The sequence below is a fragment of the Ixodes scapularis genome, unplaced genomic scaffold (genome assembly GCF_016920785.2).
Source record: "Ixodes scapularis isolate PalLabHiFi unplaced genomic scaffold, ASM1692078v2 ptg000303l_1___fragment_1__unscaffolded, whole genome shotgun sequence".
Classification (NCBI taxonomy): domain Eukaryota; kingdom Metazoa; phylum Arthropoda; class Arachnida; order Ixodida; family Ixodidae; genus Ixodes; species Ixodes scapularis.
In genome coordinates this window covers 572,468-591,989 of record NW_024609955.1, presented here as the reverse complement: position 1 = coordinate 591,989, position 19,522 = coordinate 572,468, and the positions used below count along the sequence as shown (strand labels likewise).

At 50.9% G+C, this 19,522-nt stretch overlaps 1 protein-coding gene across 1 annotated transcript; it reads left to right on the top strand.

The window, feature by feature from the left end:
* The first annotated feature begins 1,736 nt into the window (after window positions 1–1,736).
* Window positions 1,737–18,217, top strand: LOC120847075 (Fanconi anemia group J protein homolog). Its single transcript, XM_040219017.2, has 2 exons — window positions 1,737–2,468; window positions 17,846–18,217. The coding sequence occupies exons 1-2, from the start codon at window positions 1,737–1,739 to the stop codon at window positions 18,215–18,217; spliced, it is 1,104 nt and encodes a 367-aa protein (XP_040074951.2).
* The last annotated feature ends 1,305 nt before the right edge of the window (window positions 18,218–19,522 follow it).

The window sequence follows — 19,522 nt, the reverse complement described above, 5'->3', positions numbered from 1 at the left end:
CTATTCCATAGCCGCACGAAAAACAGATACAGACTCAACGTGTACGTCTACATGAGACTGGTTCGGACGGAAGTCTGGTACCTCAAGACGGCCTGTCGATACATCGACTTTCGCCTCTACCGCGACGACGCAAGCGCCCTCGGTTCGGTGATCTGCGACTACACGTTCGAAAGCGGTCGAGTGTACGCGAACGCGACCGCCTTTCGCTACGAAGAGGCCAGCAAGATTCTGTGTCTGACTCTGACCGACTCTCTCACCTTCTTTGTGGCCTGCGTTCGCAAGTTGAGTTACCTGCTTGACATGACTCCCGATCGAGTCGTTTGCAGCGTCGTCGAGCCACGCACCGTGAAAAACGCCAGAGTGCATCGAGATTTTATGAGCCTGTACGAGAGCGTAGATCCGAGGTACTTTAGAGTTTGCGATTACCTTGACTGGTTGTGTAGGTATCCTTTGTTTGGGCAATAAAAATTAAAAAAAAACCGTGCACGTTGAGTTTTCGTCTCAATCTCCTCGCGTAAGCATGAGTAACGACGTAGATATGACCAAGGTCGAAGAAGAAGAAGAAGAAGAAGAATGGATAGTGTTAGACGAATGGAACGATGGCGATGATGAAAAAGAGGAGGGAGAGATTACGGACGACGAGGTCAACCACTCCGCTCAGACTATTTATAGTTCCGAAGACGAGACGAACGATCGGTATAATCGTTTCAAAAACGAACGTTGGCGGGTATGGAAGAGGCGCCCCGCTACCGGCTCGTACTACCGGGCGACCGGATACCTTACCCCGTACAAGTGGACGTCTTTGAAACAATGTTGCGCGGATTCGGAGAAAAAGCCAACGTCATGATAGAAGCTCCTACCGGATCGGGCAAGACAATGGCCATGCTCGGAGCCGTTCGCGAATGGATAACGACACGACCCAGCGGCAAAATCTACCTCTGCTCTAGAATGCACCAACAGCTCGACCAAATGGTAGCGGTGGCCAAGGCGTTCATCGGAGACGCCGCGCACATTTCTCGTCTCGTCGGCAAGGACCGAGTCTGCCTCTTGGAACGGGAAGTCCACAGCGGTAACGTGCCCCAACTCTGCAGTCAACACAGGGCCTCGTCGACGTGCCGATTCTACCGCAATTGGAAAGAGCAGCATGGACCAGAGACGCGTTTGCCCGACGTTAGGGACATCGAGGACTTGGTGGAGAGTTGTGCTGCAAACGATATCTGCCCCTACTACGTCAACGAACAGTACTACGTAGCCAGGTCGAAAATAGTGCTGGCTCCCTACAACTACTTGATCGATCCCTTCGTCCGTAGCACGCTCAACATCAATCTCAGCGGCGCGATTCTGATCCTCGACGAGGCGCACAACATTGAAACGTTTTGTAGAGACGCCATGTCCCTACAAGTGTCCAGATCGCAGCTTCAGACGTACGCACGACGATTTTCTCGCTACGTCGAGCTTCGCGAATTCTTCGAGGGGCTCCTGGCCATGATGAACGACGTTGGATATGCGATTGTTCGCGGCGATGATCTCCTGGCAAGACGAGACGCTACCTCAAGACGGACAACGTGAGCCTGGGTCAAGTCGTGAGTCCCTTAACGTCTCGACATCCTTTGTCCGACCGGTTAAACACCACGTTGATTGACCGCATCGTCACTCAGTTTTACTACCCCGAGATATTTGGTGCCCAAGGCTTTGCAATGTTTGTCGTCCAGGGTCGCGAGTCGCCAGAACTCAGGATGACCTGCATGGACTCGAGTTACGCCATGAAGTCTGTGTCGTCGTGCACGCACTCTATCGTCCTGGCCTCGGGGACTCTGAGTCCGATGTCGTCGTACGAAAAGGAATTGGGCGTCTTCTTTACTCACAAGGTGTCCGCCAAGGAACACGTCGTGTCCAAGCGTCACTTCTTTGTCCGAAGGATCTCGCATTCGCTCAAGGGTGACAAAGAGTTTTACATGAATTACAGCGCATGCCAGAACGAAGAGCTACTCAAGGCCGTAGGTTCCGTCGTCTACGAGTCGACCAAGATCCTGAAGAAAAATGTCGGCGAAACAAAGGCTGGCGTCCTGTGCTTCTTCCCTTCTTACAAGCTACTTCAGACCTGTCCAGACGTGTGGCGCAAAGTGCCTCTATGGCCCAAGTTGGTCAAGGTGGTCGGCGGGCATCTGTTTCTGGAAGATTCTGAAAACTCGGACCTCTTGTTCCATAGGTACAAGACTGCGTTGATTGACGGAGAGCCCGGCACGGTGGCCCTGTTTCTAGTCGTGCACAGAGGCAAAATGAGTGAAGGCGTCGACTTCTCCGATTCGCTGGCTCGACTCGTCGTATCCGTGGGGTTACCCTATCCGTCGTATCACAGTCCGGACGTAAAGGTCAAGGTCGAGTTTAACCGCAGCAGGGGCGGAGACGGGGACGAATGGTATAAAACGCAGGCGATGCGAGCGCTTAACCAGTCCGTGGGACGCTGCGTACGTCACGTGAACGACTGGGGGCCGTCCTATTGCTCGACATAGGTATTTTAGACCCGACGTTTGGAGCGATTTATCGCATTGGGTCCAGGTCTGCGAAGACGAGTCGTCCACCTTCAAAGACACGAAGAAATCTTTGCTCGAGATAAACTCGTTTTTGAACGGTCGTCTATGAAAATGCACATCCTCAGTTTGCACACGTATCTGCGCGAACACAGATACACAACTAGCCGACAGGGCTACGCTTACTGGTATTGCACGATTCGCGACGCTACTATTGCTCCTACACCAGCTGCTTCGGTCAACAGCGATCCCGTTTCGACCGACCAGGCTCCAACACGAGTCGGTACTGTTCCATCGGACAAGCGGGGACCGTCCGACAAGCCTATACTCGAATCGTGCACGTGCGAGACTGCTCCTACACCAGCTGCTTCGGTCAACAGCGATCCCGTTTCGGCCGACCAGGCTCCAGTACGAGTCGCTACTCTTCCACTGGACAAGCGGGGACTGTCTGACAAGACTATACTCGAATGGTGCGTGATTGAATACGCCAATACTCTACCGTCGGTAGAAGAATTTCAAACGAGATACAACCTGTGGACTGGTGGAAGGGACAAGTTCGACGCAGGAGTGTTGAAAAACTTTATGACTGCGCCGATACCTCCCTCTTCGGACGAATATGACACCTACGTTAGAGAAGTGGAGATTGCCATGGAGAAGCTGGGCATATATTTTACTCCGACAATCGTCTCAAACCTCATGGAATTGTACGAAAGATTGCACGGACTGTCGGACGCAGACACGCGCGAGCTGGTGTTGCACTTTTGGAGAAAGCCCAAGGCCACCGAGTGGATTCTCGTCGAGATTCTTCTCTATTGCATAAAGGTGGGCGTCGGTGTCTACGACATCGTTGACGGGCATCTCGACTGAATTCGAGGCGAGATCCGGAACGACATGCTGCGCAACATTCGAGACCAGTTGAGTGCGTCTTTCGACCCGGACAACGTGCAGCGAGACAAGTTGGAGAAGGACATTCTCGCGTACCGAAGAGACCTGCGAAGACTCTCTCGACAAGTGTGCGTCAACACGGACCACGAGTTTACGCACGAGTTTATTGCACCACTCTCTGGACATTGCGAAAACTACGTGCCGTGCAAGAAAGGCCGATGGTATCTATGGTCTTAATAAAATACGTACGAATGATTGTCGAAGGTGTTTCTTTGGAAGCTCTGTACTCGCGTTTGAGCGAAATTGATTGATTGATTGATTGATTGGGGTTTTTTGGCGCATCAGCAACTAAGGCTATATTGCGCCAAGCTTATACTATTGCAATTCGGGTTTAAGAAGAGGAAAGAGCTATTGTAGCGAAATGTATGATAAAACCATGAACATGAATGTGTATAAGTGTAAACAATATGACAATGAGTTTAGGATAGAAAGTAAAATCACAGTCGGTGTAGAAGGCCGATATCTGTGAGGAAATTAAAAACACAACTATATGGAATGAGCGGTTCGTCACCTAGTAGTAAGGCAAGGTGTAGTGGAATGTGTTCTTTATAAAGCAGTGAGTAGTGTTTATACCGGCATTGGTCATACATAGGGCATTCAATGAGTATGTGCATAATACTTAGAGGTAGGTTGCAGTGCACACATTCAGGGGCCTCCTCCCCGCTCAAGAGGTGTCCATGTGTAAGACGAGTATGACCGATTCTTAGCCTACACAGTACGACTTCGTAAAAGCGCTCCCGATGTCGGGCGCTCTCCCACTCGCCTAGAAGAGGTTTGATTGCATGTAGTTTGTTGCCGGTTTCGCCGTTCCACTGCAGCTGCCACTTTGCTTTGATGCAACGTTTCAGATAATTGTGGTAATCTTTGTAGGGTATTTGGTGTGTGTCAATTTCTCTATCATTAGCAGAACTGGCTGCACTATCAGCTGCTTCATTTCCAGGAATGCCAACATGGCTAGGAACCCAGCATAAGACTATGTCAAAATTTTTCGTTGCAGCCAGGATTATCTTGTACTTTAACTCAGAAACCAGTGGGTTTTTTACACGGTTCATTGATGCGACAGCCTTCAGAGAGCTTAAAGAGTCGGTGTAGATTACAGCGTGAGAAAGGCGTTTTTTGATTATGTAATCAACAGCTAACAACAAACCATAAAGCTCTGCTGTTAGTATAGAGGCTTTTGAATTTATTCTCTTCACCTGATTTACCGATGGTCCCACCATAGGACAGCCTACTACGGAGTCTTTTTTTGTCCCGTCTGTATAAAAACTGGCATACTTGTGATATTTGGTCTGAAGCTCAAAGAAGTTCTGCCTTATGACTTCCTGTGGAACATTCTTTTTGTTATACTTGGTCAGTGTAAGGTCGCAATGTATCTGGCAGTTGTTCCATGGAGCTATTTCCGGAGGGTATTGGACCAACTGAGGCTTTGCATCCATCCCAACGGATTGTGCTGCAGTATTATTCCTCATAGAAAAAGGGGGGACTGTGGAAGGTTTGTTTTCAAATGTGCGTTGGAACTTGATCGTCTCAATATTATCTCGAACGGAGTGCTCCGCGACCGAGCGAACCCTGGCAGAGTACATAAAACCCAGGGAAAACCTCTTATACTCAAGGGACAATTCGTTTGCTTCCGCGTAAAGGCTAAGCACTGGGGAGGTATGAAATGCACCAATAGCCAGTCGCAGTCCTTGATGATGAATAGGATCTAACATCTTTAGAACTGATGCCCGAGCAGAGTTATAGACAATACAACCATAATCAAGCTGGGAGCGAATGACTGAGTGATAGATACGCAGCAGACACAGTCGGTCCGAGCCCCATGATGCATGTGACAAGACCTTAAGGATGTTTAGAGATTTAAGGCACTTGAGTTTTAATCTCTTAATGTGTGGAACGAAAGTCAACTTGGAATCGAACACAAGGCCCAAAAACTTGTGCTCATTTTTTACAACAATAGGAGAACCATACATGTTCAAAGACGGTTCCTGAAGAGCACCACGTCGACGAGAAAAGTTGACACAAGCTGTTTTTTCGGGAGAAAATTTAAACCCATTCGTATCGGCCCATCTGACCAAATTATTGACCGCAAGTTGAACGCGACGTTCACAAATTGAGAGATTACAGGATGAAACGGAGATCTGGAGATCATCAACATATAAGGAATATTGCACCGAAGGAGGAATTACACGGCCAATGGAATTAAGTTTGACGATAAAAAGAGTGACACTCAGTACACCCCCCTGAGGGACTCCATTCTCCTGTAAAAACTCCCTCGAGAGAGTTTTTCCCAGCCTCACGCGGAACGTACGGTGCTGCAGGTAACTCTGTATGGCACTCAACATTCGGCCACGGAAACCAAGATCGAATAAATATTGCAGAATGCCGTAACGCCAGGCTGTGTCGTATGCTTTTTCCAAATCAAAGAAGATGGAGAGACACTGTTGTCTGTTGACAAACGCCTCACGTACGAAGGTCTCAAAGCGGACGAGATGATCGACAGTGGACCGTGCTGACCGAAAGCCACACTGGAACTTATCAAGGCAGCTGTTTCGTTCTAGAAAAAACATGAGTCTCTTATTAATCATCCTTTCTAATGTCTTGGAAAGACAGCTAGTTAGAGCTATTGGTCTGTAGCTAGATGCACAAGAGGGATCTTTGCCGGGCTTAAGCACTGGTACAACCACAGCGGTCTTCCAGGAGGACGGAAAGTGGCCCTCGAGCCAAACTCTATTAAAAAGGTACAAAATTAGCTCCATAGTGGATGGATGAAGATGTTCGAGCATTTGATAATGAATACCATCTGGTCCAGGGGCAGTTTGTTTGGAACCAAGAAGTGCCATTTGAAGTTCGTATAATGTAAATAGAGTGTTGTAGGGTTCGTGCGTGCCACCTGATGTGATAACAGCTTTTTTTTCTGCATTGATCTTGTATCGCTGGAACGTTAAGGTGTAATGTTCCGAACTGGAGACATACTCGAAGTGTTCACCGAGGATGTTGGCCTGTTCCTCAAGGCTTGCAGAACAAACTCCATTCCGACTCAAGAGTGGGACAGTGAATGCCCGGTAAGAGCCGTCAATTTTATGTACGCGATCCCAGACTTCCTTTGCAGATACAGTGCTGTTAATTGAAGAAGCGTACCCTCTAAAACTTTTTTTCTTAGCATGCCTTCTAATCCACCTCGCCTGGGACCTTTTTCTCTTAAATTCAATAAGATTGTGTGTTGTAGGGTAGCGCCTAAATATACCCCACGCTCGATTTTGTTCTTTTTTGGCCAAACGGCAATCTTTGTTCCACCAGGGCTTTGGTCTCCTGGGCAGATGCGAGGACGTCATGGGGATGGAGAGAATGGCAGCTTGTAAAATGTGCTGAGTGATATGTTGAGTGGCTTTATTGATATCAAGATCGTCAAGTGATGTGCATGCAAAAAGAGATGATTCTTTAAAGGTAGGCCAGTTGGCATTTTCGAATTTCCAACGAGGACAGCGTGTTGGGACTGTCATGGGAAGATGGTTAAATTCTAAGATGATGAGAAAGTGGTCACTTCCATAAGGATTCGGTATGACCTTCCATGAAAGCAATGGGAATAATGATGGGTGACAAATAGATAGGTCAATGGAAGTGAAAGTGTGAGTTGCTGAGCTAAAATATGTAGATTCATTTGTGTTCAGCAGGCACAATCCCACAGAAAGCAAAAAACGTTCAACAAGGGCCCCTCTAGAATCCCGTCTGTCACTACCCCACAGGGGATTATGTGCATTAAAATCTCCTAAAAGTAAAAAAGGTGAAGGAAGTTGATTAACAAGGTCTTCTAGCTCCTCCATATGTAACTGATAATTGGGAGGTACATACAATGAACAGACTGTAAATATTCGATCTAACAAAATACGTGTAGCCACCGCCTCAAGTGAAGTCTGCAGGGCTACCTCGTTAGAAGGAATTGAACGTTGGACAACCACCGCAACACCTCCAGCTGCGTGAGCTGCATGTGTACGGTCCCTACGAAACACCTGGAAGTGTTTTAAAACATTGGTGTGGGTGGTTTTTAGGTGCGTTTCCTGTAAGCAACATGCAATGGGCCGGTGATCCTCTAAAAGATCGCTCACATCATCGTAGTTAGACAGGAGGCCTCTACAGTTCCACTGAAGGAAGAAAGACATTTATCTTCAATAAAGGAAACGCCTCAATAAGTGTTTTACGCGAAAATTGTGAAATGTAGTTTATGCGTCTTTTGGTGCCACAATCCGTGGGATGGTTTTCTTTTTTGCAGTGTCTTTAGGCCGTCCTCCAGCCTCGCAGGAGGCCGAGGAAACAGAGCCTGTTTGAGAAAGAGGAAGGTCCTCATCGGAGAGTGGGACGCTCACATCCATCTTCTCATCCAATGAGACCTTGGGTCTTTTGGGCGGTAGAGGTGAATCTGACCGCCCAGGCTTTGATGAGCTGCCAGAGGCACGGGGAGGCAGCCCCCGACCCCGGCCAGAAGGGCCAGCTAGTGCCGGTGACGACACGTCTGGCTCCTTGGAGGGTGCAGCACCCTCCTTAGAGGGCACAATAAACTCATTGGAGCATGAAGGCAGTGGGTTGCCCACTGTCTTCGGACGTACGTAAAAGGACCCTTGTGGAGATGACAGGTCTTCCGGGGAAGTCTGCGTCTCCACGGATGCCATAGACAGTGGGGGTCCCCTTCGCACTGCCTCGGCATATGAACCCCTTGCCTTGAAGGCAAGCTGTTCTCTAGCGTCTTGGTAGCTGAGATTGTGTTTGACCTTAAATGTAATTATCTCCTTTTCTTTCTTCCATTTCGGACATGTGCGTGAAAATGCGGGGTGTGGTCCGCCACAGTTTATGCATTTATGGTTGTTTTCACATATGTCAGCGACGTGGTCAGTGGCACTACATTTCGCACAAGTTTCTCGGCCACGGCAGTTTCGGGAGCCATGCCCAAAACGCTGGCAACGAAAGCACCGTTGTGGGTTTGGAACGAAAGGACGAACTCTGCAGTTTAGATACCCTGCCTTCACGGTGGAAGGCAGAGAGTGGAGTTCAAAAGTCAGGACTAGGTGTCGGGTTGGTATCTCCTGTCCGTCTCGTCGTAGCGTGATTCGCCGCACGGCAACAACAGCACTCCGACGCAGCCCTTCAAGGATTTCTTCTTCAGTACACTGAAGGAGGTCATCCTCAGAGATGACGCCGCGGAGAGTATTTAAAGTCCGGTGCGGGGTTACACAAACTTGGTGTTCACCTAAGCTGGTCAACTTCAGTAATGCTGTGCTTTGAGTTTTGTTTTCTACCTCAACGAGGAGGTCTCCAGCAAGTTTTTTTGCCTTGTAATTCTTTCCAATCGTCTGCTCTAGGACCTTAGAGACAAGGAAAGGTGACATCTTTGATAACGGTAGAGAGTCGTTCGCAGCATGAAGTACAAGAAATCGTGAAAAGGTGTCGGGTTCTTTGGCTTTTTCAAAAGTAGGGGGAGCGGGGCGAACCCTTTTGGGGGGTCGCTCTGCTCGGGGTTTAGAAGAGGGGGGAGCCATAAAAAGGCAAAGGGTGTTCAGAATCTGTGGCGCGCCGCCCACCACGGAGCCCAACGAGGGAATAGGTAACACCCCATAACAAATATGGCTTTGCTGGAAGCATTACTCTATTAGCGCTACCCAGAAACTATAACCAAGTGTGGATCTGGACGAGAGTATCTGTCACCACCCAAGGTTAGCCCTTGCCGCCAAAGAAGTTGAAAAGGAAAAAAGAGAAATGAGAAGAGTGAAAAGGAGGAGGAGATAAGGGTGAAAGAAGGGAGGGGATAGTAGAAGGAGTGGCGACTAGACTGAATCATCCTGGCCGGGCCTTACCAGGACTCCCGTCTATGGGAAGCAGGGGCCGAAGTGGTGTATTGCCTCGCCTGGGGGCCCCGAAGGGTCCAAACCTACCCCGGGCTTGGCTCAACCACCAGGATGCCCTTTTCTTCAGACACGGGAAAACCACGCACAGTCAGACGTGGGCGGGCGAACCCGCATGGCTCGGGGTCCGTGGAGACGCCACTCTCCAAACACCTGCTTTCACAGGTGCCCCCTGCGGGGCGTTTGAGCGAAATATCCGCCACCGAGATGGAACCAGCGACGCGACGACGCTACCTGACGTGGCTGCTAGTAGAGTACATTTTGACCTTTCCACCTTTCAAAGACTTTAAAGCGTCGCTCGCACACTGGTTCAGTCTCAACACTAGGTTTACGCTCAGGTTATCTACACGCGAAGGCGAGTTGACCGATTTCCTCCGCGTGCCCGCAGCTCCAGTGCAGGAAAAGATCACCAGGGACCGATACGAATACGTCCGCGAAGCCGGACTGAGAAAAATGGGGGTCCATTTTACGCCAAAGGCAAAACTTTATTTAAAGAATGCGTACGAAAAGTTGTTGCGCTTGATTCCCTACGACGTTCAGGGCGTGGTCATGTCCTTTTGGAAACGCAAGATGAACGTCCAGTGGGCACTGGTAGAGGTCTTGTTGACTTGCGTTTCTAATGACGTCAGGGCAGACGATTTGTTGGTCGGTGGCCACCTGGACGGTATCTGGCACCAGATCAGCGAGTACACTGTGCGCGAGGTCGCCGAGCAGATAGACGTGGCACCGGCCGTCGCCGATAGAGACACGCTTCGCCTGTTGAATCAGCGAGACGTGGAGCGTTACAAGATTGATTTGTTAAATTTAAACGCCACATTGAGGGTGGATCTGAATCGATCTGCTTCGTTCGTCGTGCTCTCGGACGCCGAGTACGAAAGACGAATGCGCTACGCGCACGAAAATTACAATCGAAACATGTACTCCGAAGCGCCGAGGAATCAGGAGGAAGACGAGACATCACCTCCTCTTTCTCACTACGAAGACGAGGAGATAAAGAAGAAGGCCGGCCACACCAAGGTCGTCCTAATGTTGTGCTCGCCGTACTGCGTGTCGTTGACGGCACTCGCCTACGCTGGGTACGTCATGCTCAATAAATAATAAAATGGACGCCTACGTCTATTTGTACAATGCGATCAAAGAAAATTGGCCCGATGCGGATTGGATGTGCTACGCGTATTGGCTCGCCAAAGTCAAAAACGCAGACGCAGACGCCGCGTGGTCGCGGATACTGGCCAAGAACCGCGTCGTCGGTTCGGATGCTCAGGCTCTACTCGCCTGGCTCTTTGCAGAGTACGCCCTCACCATGCCCGGTCGTCGAGCTTTCCTCGAAAAGGTCGGCGACGTAGCCGTTGACTTTACCCCGGGCCTAGTCGACTTTAGAGAATTTGCATCTCAAAACGTTCGCGAATCCACTGCCGGTCGCCACGCGCAGGAGACGTACGCCGACCACATGAAGCGAAACTTTGCAAAGTTGAAAATGACGCCCACCTCGTCCTCGTTCCGCAAGCTCGTCAACCTGTACGAGACGCTGTCCACAATCCAAGATCCGCTCGAGCTTAAAGGATTTTGTTTGCGAGCGTGGGCCCTGGACAAGGACGGCGTGTGGGTTGCGGCCGAGACGTTGAGCTTATTTGCGAAACAAAAGATTCCGGTCGGGACGCTCTTATCGTTGCACGGAGAGAAACTGCATTCTCATGCCGGCCCCGAGCAAGTCCGGCTCTTGCAAAAGGCCTTTGATTCGCAACAGCAACCGTCTACCAACGACGAGGCGAGCTACCGCCAAGATTTGATAGAGATGAACAATCGAATCCGATCGGCCACGCCGCTACCTTCAGTCGGTAGTCTAGTAGCGATCCTCGTTCCTTCGACAGCGATCGGATTGGTACTTGGAGTCGGGACGTATTTGATCACGCGTTGATCAATACAAAAATGTCTAGAGACGCGTTGAAAGAAGACTACGAACGGTTTTACGATTACGTAAAGGAAAATTGGACCAAAGTTGCCCTTCGCACTTTTCGATTTTGGCACCAACACGTCAAGAATATACAGATGTACGAATTCATAGGTCTGAGTAGACAACAACTTTTCTATATGCTAAATTCCAAAGTTCGCATGTGGATCGTCGCCGAGTATGCCCTGACTTTGCCGGGACGAACCAAGTTTGTGGAGACGGTATGGCCGTCCTACAGTCGAAGGGATCCCGAAATCTTTGACTCGTTTTACGACGACGACACCGCACTGACCAAAGAAAACGATGGCAAGAACAAATGGCGCTACGAACGGCAAGTCGACCAGTACTTTGCGGATAGATTTAGAGTTACGAATGCAGCGCCGATCACGTCCAGCACGGTCCGAAAATTTGTCGACGTGTACGAGAACCGTCTAAAGACGATCGAGTTGGCCAAACTGGAAGACCTGTGCGTGCGCGTCTGGTACAGCGAACACAAGGACGCGCTCTGGTTCCTCACCGAAGTGTTGGCGGCGTGCGCCGGTCGCGACCTGTCCACCGACCAACTCATGCTAATGTACGGCGAAGAGCTGCATTCGCATCTGAGTACGTCAAACTATAAAATTTTAACCGAAAAGTTGGACGTGGAAGCCACGGAAGAGGAACGCGGGTCCATATACAATTCGGACACGCTGTCAAATTACAGGGTGGACCTCGCCGAGATGGCCATGGAGCGGCAGATCACGTTTCTACCCAAACACTTTCGAAGTAGTAAATTCGCGACGACGACCGATGAGGAGCTGCCACCGCCCACTGACAGACCCGTTACGACCGACGACTCCACCCGTAAAATCGACCCCTTATTAAAACTCGTGATTCCGTCGGCCGCAAAGGGTCTCTTTGCGGGCGTGAGCGTGCACCTCGTTACGAGTACAAAACAATAGAGGATGGATTTAGTTTCGTTTTATTCTTACGTCAAGAACAATTGGAGCAAAGTCAACGCCGCCGTCTTTCCGTACTGGCGAGTCCACGTTAAAGATTTGGACTACGACATGTGTTGGGAAGAGATAGTATTTCGCAACGGGGCCCTACTTTCCGTGTGGTTGGCGGCCGAATACGCCCTGACTCTACCGGGAATCACAAGGTTCGAGACGCACTTGCGCTCGAACGCCAAGATTGTGAGGAAAGACATCTTGGAGGAATTTTACGATTTCCGACCGCCCGCCACCGCAACGGAGCCGTCTGACGACATAAACCGTTACAAGTACGACGTAAATAGAAACTTTAATAGACTCGAAATTCAACTGACCTCGATCGTCTTCAGATTCTTTATCGAAGTGTACGAAACCTTCAAGACGGCCGCCCGCGAGATACTCGAAAAGGTCTGCATAATCACCTGGTTTCGCCACGGGAACCTCTGGCCCATGGCCGAAATCATGACGACCTTCGCCAACGAACGCCTACCGACCGACGAGTTTCTTCGCGAACACGGCGAAAAAATTTCCACGCAGGCGACGACCCTTCGAAACTATTTAATCTTGTGCGACGTCTTCGAACAGGAACAGGTTGGCGACTACGACGACACGCTAAGTCTCGCGTTACGATCGTTGACCACCTACGAGACGTCTCTCGCCAAACTTTCCGAGGCTCACGGCATCGACTTTATGGAGAAAAGCTTCACTCGTAGCGACACTCTGTCTACTTCTCGGCCCGAGGAGTCCGGCGCAATGACCGCGATTACGTTGAGCTCGACGGCCGTCGGCGTGGCTGCCGGACTAGGCGTGTATTACTTTACGGCTCACAGGTGAAATATAGTCTTGAGATACTTGTCGTCTCGACCTCTTTCGTCTCCCATCGCTGCCAGTCGAGCCTCCAAAAGGTTCTTACACTCCGTCAATTGCTCCTCTTCTTCTCTCCTCTGTTCGAATCTACAGTGATCCAACACGTTCGCGGCGGCATTATAAGCGTAGCGCAAAACGTCCGCGTCATCCACGTGCTTGGCCAAGACGTGCAGCAAGTGGTCCACGTTGCCCCGTATGGCCGACGCGGCCCTCCGTTCGGCACTGGGAGGCGGCGTGTAGTACATGTGTCCGTGGAACAACTTTCTATCGTCTTCGACATAAAAAGTGTCGTTTCCGAGCAGCGGTCTCACGTATTCTTCTAGGTAGCGTCTACATTCCTTGACTAGTTTGTCGTCTTCCCTTCCGTTTTCGCACAGCAGAGTGAACGTGGCGTAAACGGACATGTTTTTTTATCTAAAACAAAAAATGCCACGTTCCAGGACGTATTGACGTCATACGTAAATCTCACGCGGGAACAGAAACACATACTAGACTCGCAAGTATCCAAAGACGCAGATAACGATCCGGACCGTTATTCGAAAGAGTACGTGTTCTTTGCGTCGCTGCGAGAGGCCCATAGGTTGAATCGAGACATATTGGAAAGTCTGCGACAAAGCAAGGACGGCGTCCCGATCTGCGCCGACGAGTCCTTTTTTCAAAGCTTGCTCGATAGAATAAAGACGGCAAAAGACATTCACGACCACGTATCCAATTGGGGTATGGGACACCTGATGGCCCTGACAGTGAGCGTTCTAGGCCTGCAGCTCGTGGTCACATCGTTAATAGGCTACGGTTACAACGAGTACGTATTGAACAGATACGTACAGCGACAAATACAGGCGTTCGACGATAGAAGAAGAGACATTTCAGAGCGGAGAATCGCCAACCGACCGCTTCCACCGAGACCACAGATAGACAACGAATACGAAACGCTACCGCCCCCTTCGCCATCGGTGTACGACGTTCCGCGTAGTGCGGAATCTCTATACAGCGTTCCACCTCCGCCTCGGCCCGTGCAATAATTTTTCACTAACCTAGACGTATCTATAATAAAAATATAATGGCAGCAGTCGTACCAGGAGGAGGTGGTGGTGGTGGTGGTGCTGGTGCAGGGTCGCCGCCGCTCGCCGCAAATAACAATTAACATTCGTGGGCAAACGGAACTCTGCGTCACGCATATCACCAACCCGGCGCGTGCACGGCCGAGGCCCCGAGTTCCGTCGAACACGTTGTTGAGGTCGTCCTCAGGGGTTCCTTCACGACAAACTACTGGGGTAGTTACGATCGAGACTCGTACGCCGACAACCCGATCGCCTTTAGACCCCACGTACCCAACAAGAGTCTACTCTACCCCTTTTTCAACACGAACGGCGATCCTCACGACGTGCACACGATTCCCTTCTTTCGCGTCTTGTACGCGGTACCCACCTTCTTTCACATTCCCAGAGAAACCCGTCGAATCATCCACGCCGAGAGCGACTGCGTGGAGAACCTGACCGCCAAGTGGCGTCTCACGATGGAACTGGACCCGAACCAAGGAATGCTCCTATTTCGAGTTGGCACGCGCTCCGTCATCGATAACGGATGGGTCCCCTCGCATGCCGTGCCCTTCGATCAAGTATTGGCCCGCATGCTCTTTACCGACGAAATAGAGCCGCACCTCGGCGACCTGCCCTACGATTGGGCTCGCGAGTTTAGGGTAGGCTACGACAAGGCCCTGACTCTGATCCCCAATCACGACGAAATCTTTAGCGCGTGCAAGACGATCCTCAGGTCCCCGTACTTTGCAAATACAAAGATATTTGCGAAGACCCTCAACCCATTCACTTCGAGCAGGTCCTCGGTGTGGGACGCGTCGGCGGCCATCATGCTCCTGGCCGAGCGAGAAGGAGTCTTTTACGTTCCGGCTCTCAAGACCAGACTGGCCGAGCGGTACCCGTCGCACACACTGTACGGAACGGTGATCGACGTAGTGTACTCGTCGGCGACTCACGCGGTGGACAAGAACGTTTTGGGCCGATCGCACTATCACCTGCACGAGACAAAGTCTCTTTCGGACGACGTAGCCGAATGTCTCTTGGACTTTGTCGCTCTTCGCTACGTGTGCAAGGCGTACGCCCTCATGCGCGCCGCAATGGTAGTGTCCAACACCAATCTGCCCCGCCTGCTAAACTCGCAGACGGGCCGGCCCGAAGAATCGTCCACGTCGGTACCGCCGGTGGTGGCCCAACTGTTTCCGCACGCCCTGCCTTTTTTCATCACGGGCGGCAGCGCCGAGAGCGACCTGATGCACATGGAGTACAGCTCGTCGGACCTCTTTCGCTACCTCTACCATTTTGTGGTCACGGACCCGCTCCCCGACACGGACAGGCGCTTTGCCGTGACGAGGCGCGTCGCGGAGCTCTGGCTGCAAAACCTGGCACCGTACGTGATGCGCAGGGTGATTCTCACACACTTTTTACAAGGCACCGCCGACAACATCGAGACGCAGACCAGAGACGATTTCCACTACATGCGCATCATGAACAATTCGCGAAAACTAAACGAAATCATGGTACTAGTCGACGGACTCCGCAAGGCACTCGGCGTGGCATCTTCGATCGATAACGGAATAAACTTGGCCGTGTACGACGGAGACGCGCGGGTGGTCAAAAAATACCTTAGTCATCTGGGTGCCGGCGGGTCGGGCATCACCGACATGGTGGAAACGTACCACTTTCAACTCCCCATACACACGCACAACGGGCAGAGCCAACACTTGGACGCTCGTCTACCCTACGAGAGGGTGGCATTACCCGACTCTATGGAATCCCTCTGGGACAGGCGACCATCGGCACCGACGCAAGGGCGTGCGGCTCCGGCGCCCCCCAACAACAACAACAACAACAACAAATCAGCTTCCCGGGACAACTCGTATTGCCAAACAAACTCATTATTTACGCCGCCAAGGTATCTACCGATTTCGTGGCGTCCCAAGTGGACGAAACGGTCGACTACGGCAGGAGACCTGAGAGAGACTCACCCGGCACCGTTGTCGGGACCGAAAACCCACCGCCGCCTCCTTCTCATTCATCACCAGCTCCGGCAGAGCATAGTGACAAGCCCAACAACGAAGTGTTTTACATGCTTACACTCGGGACGCTAGGAGGATTGCTGCTTGGCAGCGGTGTCGTGAATTACCACCAAACAAAAGAAAAACCAGCGACACCACAAACCAGAATCAATTAAATTTTATTTGTACCGCTTTCGATATATTCGTATTATTTCGTCGCCACTCATTTCCGTAACGGCCTTGCGCTTCCCGTACATCCTACCGGTCGTCTCCGACTGCATCGCGGAAGGGGACTTTGCATCTCGTCGTAGAGTAAACAGGTTTCCGGCCACGTTGCGGGCAAGCAGTCTTGCAAAGGGGGAATCGCTGACGACCAGTCCGTTGACGTGCAGTATCGCGTCGGCGACTTCGGAGCTGTTCTTGCCGAGGCTTTGTGCAATCTTGTACGCCAAGTCTTGGGCGTTGCGATTCTCGAAAGCGTAAGGAGCCATTCTCGCCATCAACTCGGTCATGAAGGTGGAAGAAGAGTCCATAGTGGCCTTGGCAGACGTCCTCGGCAGGACGAAACGACTCCTCTTGGATTGGTGGACGTACAACGAACAAATGGGAATTTCAAAGTTTATTCTCAAGAGAGCCAGCACCCGGACAGAGTTTAGTTTTTGTCGAGGCTGCCGAACTCGTCTTCAACGCACAGGACATGAACCTCAAACACTTGTTGCTCGTCGTCGTACCTGCGGTATATCACGTCTTTTCGCCGACACAGACCATGATGGCGACAAACACGCGCCTCGCCACAAACACCTTTTACAACATGAGAAACGCCCTGATCAAAGTACTCGAATACGTGGCCGTTCAAGCGCCGTCCAGGTGCGTCACGCCGTGCGTGTCCGATCTCGCACACTGCAGTCCCTTTGCCAAGCAACTGCTAGCCGACTGGAACCGCGTGTACCGTCAGCGTAAGTACGACGACGAAGGCGACGACGAGTGTCTGGATCTTCAGATCAGGTGCAGATTCATTGAGGCGCTGGGCTACGCGATCAAGGGCGACGTCGTCGACGTGACCGTTTGGCATCAAAGACAAGATTACCAATCTAATGCTCCAATTCCTGTACGACGGCACCCTCGACATTTGGGACCAATATAGGCACGTGTGCGACATCAATCGACAGAGGAGAGAATTAAATCACATGTTTGATTACGCGAATCGGTGTTTCGAAATCCTATGCGAGGTAAAGTCGTGGATCAAGGGACATCGTCTGGTCGAGGCCTTCAAGGACCTGTGCGGAGCCAACCCCCGCAAGAGCTTCCGAGACTTGGAAAGCGTGGTGTCTCTCCTCCAAGACCTGGACGCCTTTGAAATTCGAGACGTAGCCGAGCAAGCGGACGGAGTTCTCGCCGACACGAGCCGTCACTTAAACTGCGCCGAGATGGACTTTAGCCAGTCCGTCAAAGAGTACGCTGCGCAAGTATCGCTCGACGATTTTGTCAGAAACGAGGCCGAATACGCCAAGCTATACTTTCGAGTCGTTCACGATTTCTACTGGCGGCACAAGCAAAAGATGGCCAACGTCAATTACACTTACTGTCTCGACAATCTCAAGGTAGACGGAGCCGATGACCCCTATTATCCCCTGCAGAAACCGATCGAAGAGCTCGTCGAGGTCATGAAGTCTCTCGCGGCTCGACACGTAGAGTACAAACGGGTCTACTTTTCTCGAAATTGTCCCTGTAAACGGAACCGCCCAGAGCAGCAAGACGATGAACAAGACCGATGTTATCTATTTGACCTCAACGAGTACGCCGAGTGCCAGGAAACGGCATCCGTCCTCGAACTACACTCGATCCTCGGCTACTGCGATTCGGACGACTGCCGCTGCAAAACGGACGAACTCCTGTACAGCAAACACCTGTTGTACAAACAAAAGCGCTGTCACTTTTGGTTCATAGAACTCGTGTTGGAATTTCCCGTACGCGAGCACGTTCTGAATCTGGAATACACCAGATTGTAGATGGGCAAGGAGGGGTGGGACAAATATCGTCACGGAGATTTTGGGTCGTAAAATTCAAAGTCGTCCTCTTTTTCCTCCACGACGACGACCTTGCTGGTGTTTTGCAAGACGCCCACGTGCGAAATGTCGAGACCAAATGCAAAGTTGGTTGAAGTCCAGCCCCTCTTGCGTTCTTCGCACAGCGCCGACTTGACGAGCACCTTTTTGGGGTTCTCGAAACAGGCCGCCGAGAGGCGATCTCTCGACTTGCCAATGTACGATCGATTCAGAGAAGCAATTTTGTTTGGGTCTCGCGTCAGCATGTTGATGTACAAACGAATGCAGGCCAATAAAACGTTATCCTTGTTCGAATCGGCATCCAACACGTTCTTGAGACTTTTGTACAGGTGAGAATAGATGCGCCTGTTTGTTCGACACAATACAAACAGCGAAGACATGTGATCCAGTGGATCGATATAGTCTAGGTTCTTCAAGACCCACCGGGTAAACTGAGGGCACAGGTTGTTGGTAAAGTACTCTTGCGGAATGACAAAGACCAACTGCTCGTCTTCCGTCAAAAGGGCGCAGTCCAACAACTTTTCAACCACCACATCGCATCCGCTAAAGTCGACGGCGACCTCGTTCGCGAGACGAAAGTAGACCGGATTAAAGTCGCCGTTCTTGACCCTCTTGCCGTTAAACAGGGTGTACACAATCTGCTTGCCCTGATCGAGGGCGTCCACTTGCAGGCGCGACCGACCGGCCGCCCTCTGCCTAAACACCTGGATCGCGTTTTCACAGTCTCCTTCGCGCTCGTCGGGCTTGAGGTCCCCGTCCTTCACGTTGCGCATCAGATCTTTACAGGCCTTTTCTCGATTGTGCGAAGAGTCTAGATAGTCTTGGGTGAGTGGAGAGGTGAGAGAGAGAGAGAGATTTTGGGGGTTTATGGCGCAATAGCTACGAGGCCATCTGCGCCAAACTAATTGAAGGTTTGTACTATAAAACAGGTTTTACAAAACGGCTAACCAAAAAGCTATAATCGGTATAAAAGGCCAATACTACCAAGAAATTCTATTACTCGTTCAAAAGAGACCAGAGGATTCTCTCCCAGAAAGAGAGCAGGATGAAATGGGATATGATGTTGAAAAAATTCAGGGAAATGAATGCGGCGCTTGGGCTCAAGACCAGGGCACAACCACAAGATATGCAAAACAGTGAGCCTATCACCACACTGATCGCAGACTGGTGGATCTTCTCCCGAAAGCAGATGCCTATGGGTTACAAAAGAGTGTCCGATTCTCAGACGGCACAACAACGTTTCATGGA

Coding starts and splice junctions, on each gene's coding strand:
- LOC120847075 (XM_040219017.2), top strand. CDS start 1,737: ATGACCTGCATGGACTCGAGTTACGCCATGAAGTCTGTGTCGTCGTGC. Junction 2,469..17,845: donor ACCAGTCCGTGGGACGCTGC/GTACGTCACGTG, acceptor TATCCCCTGCAG/AAACCGATCGAAGAGCTCGT.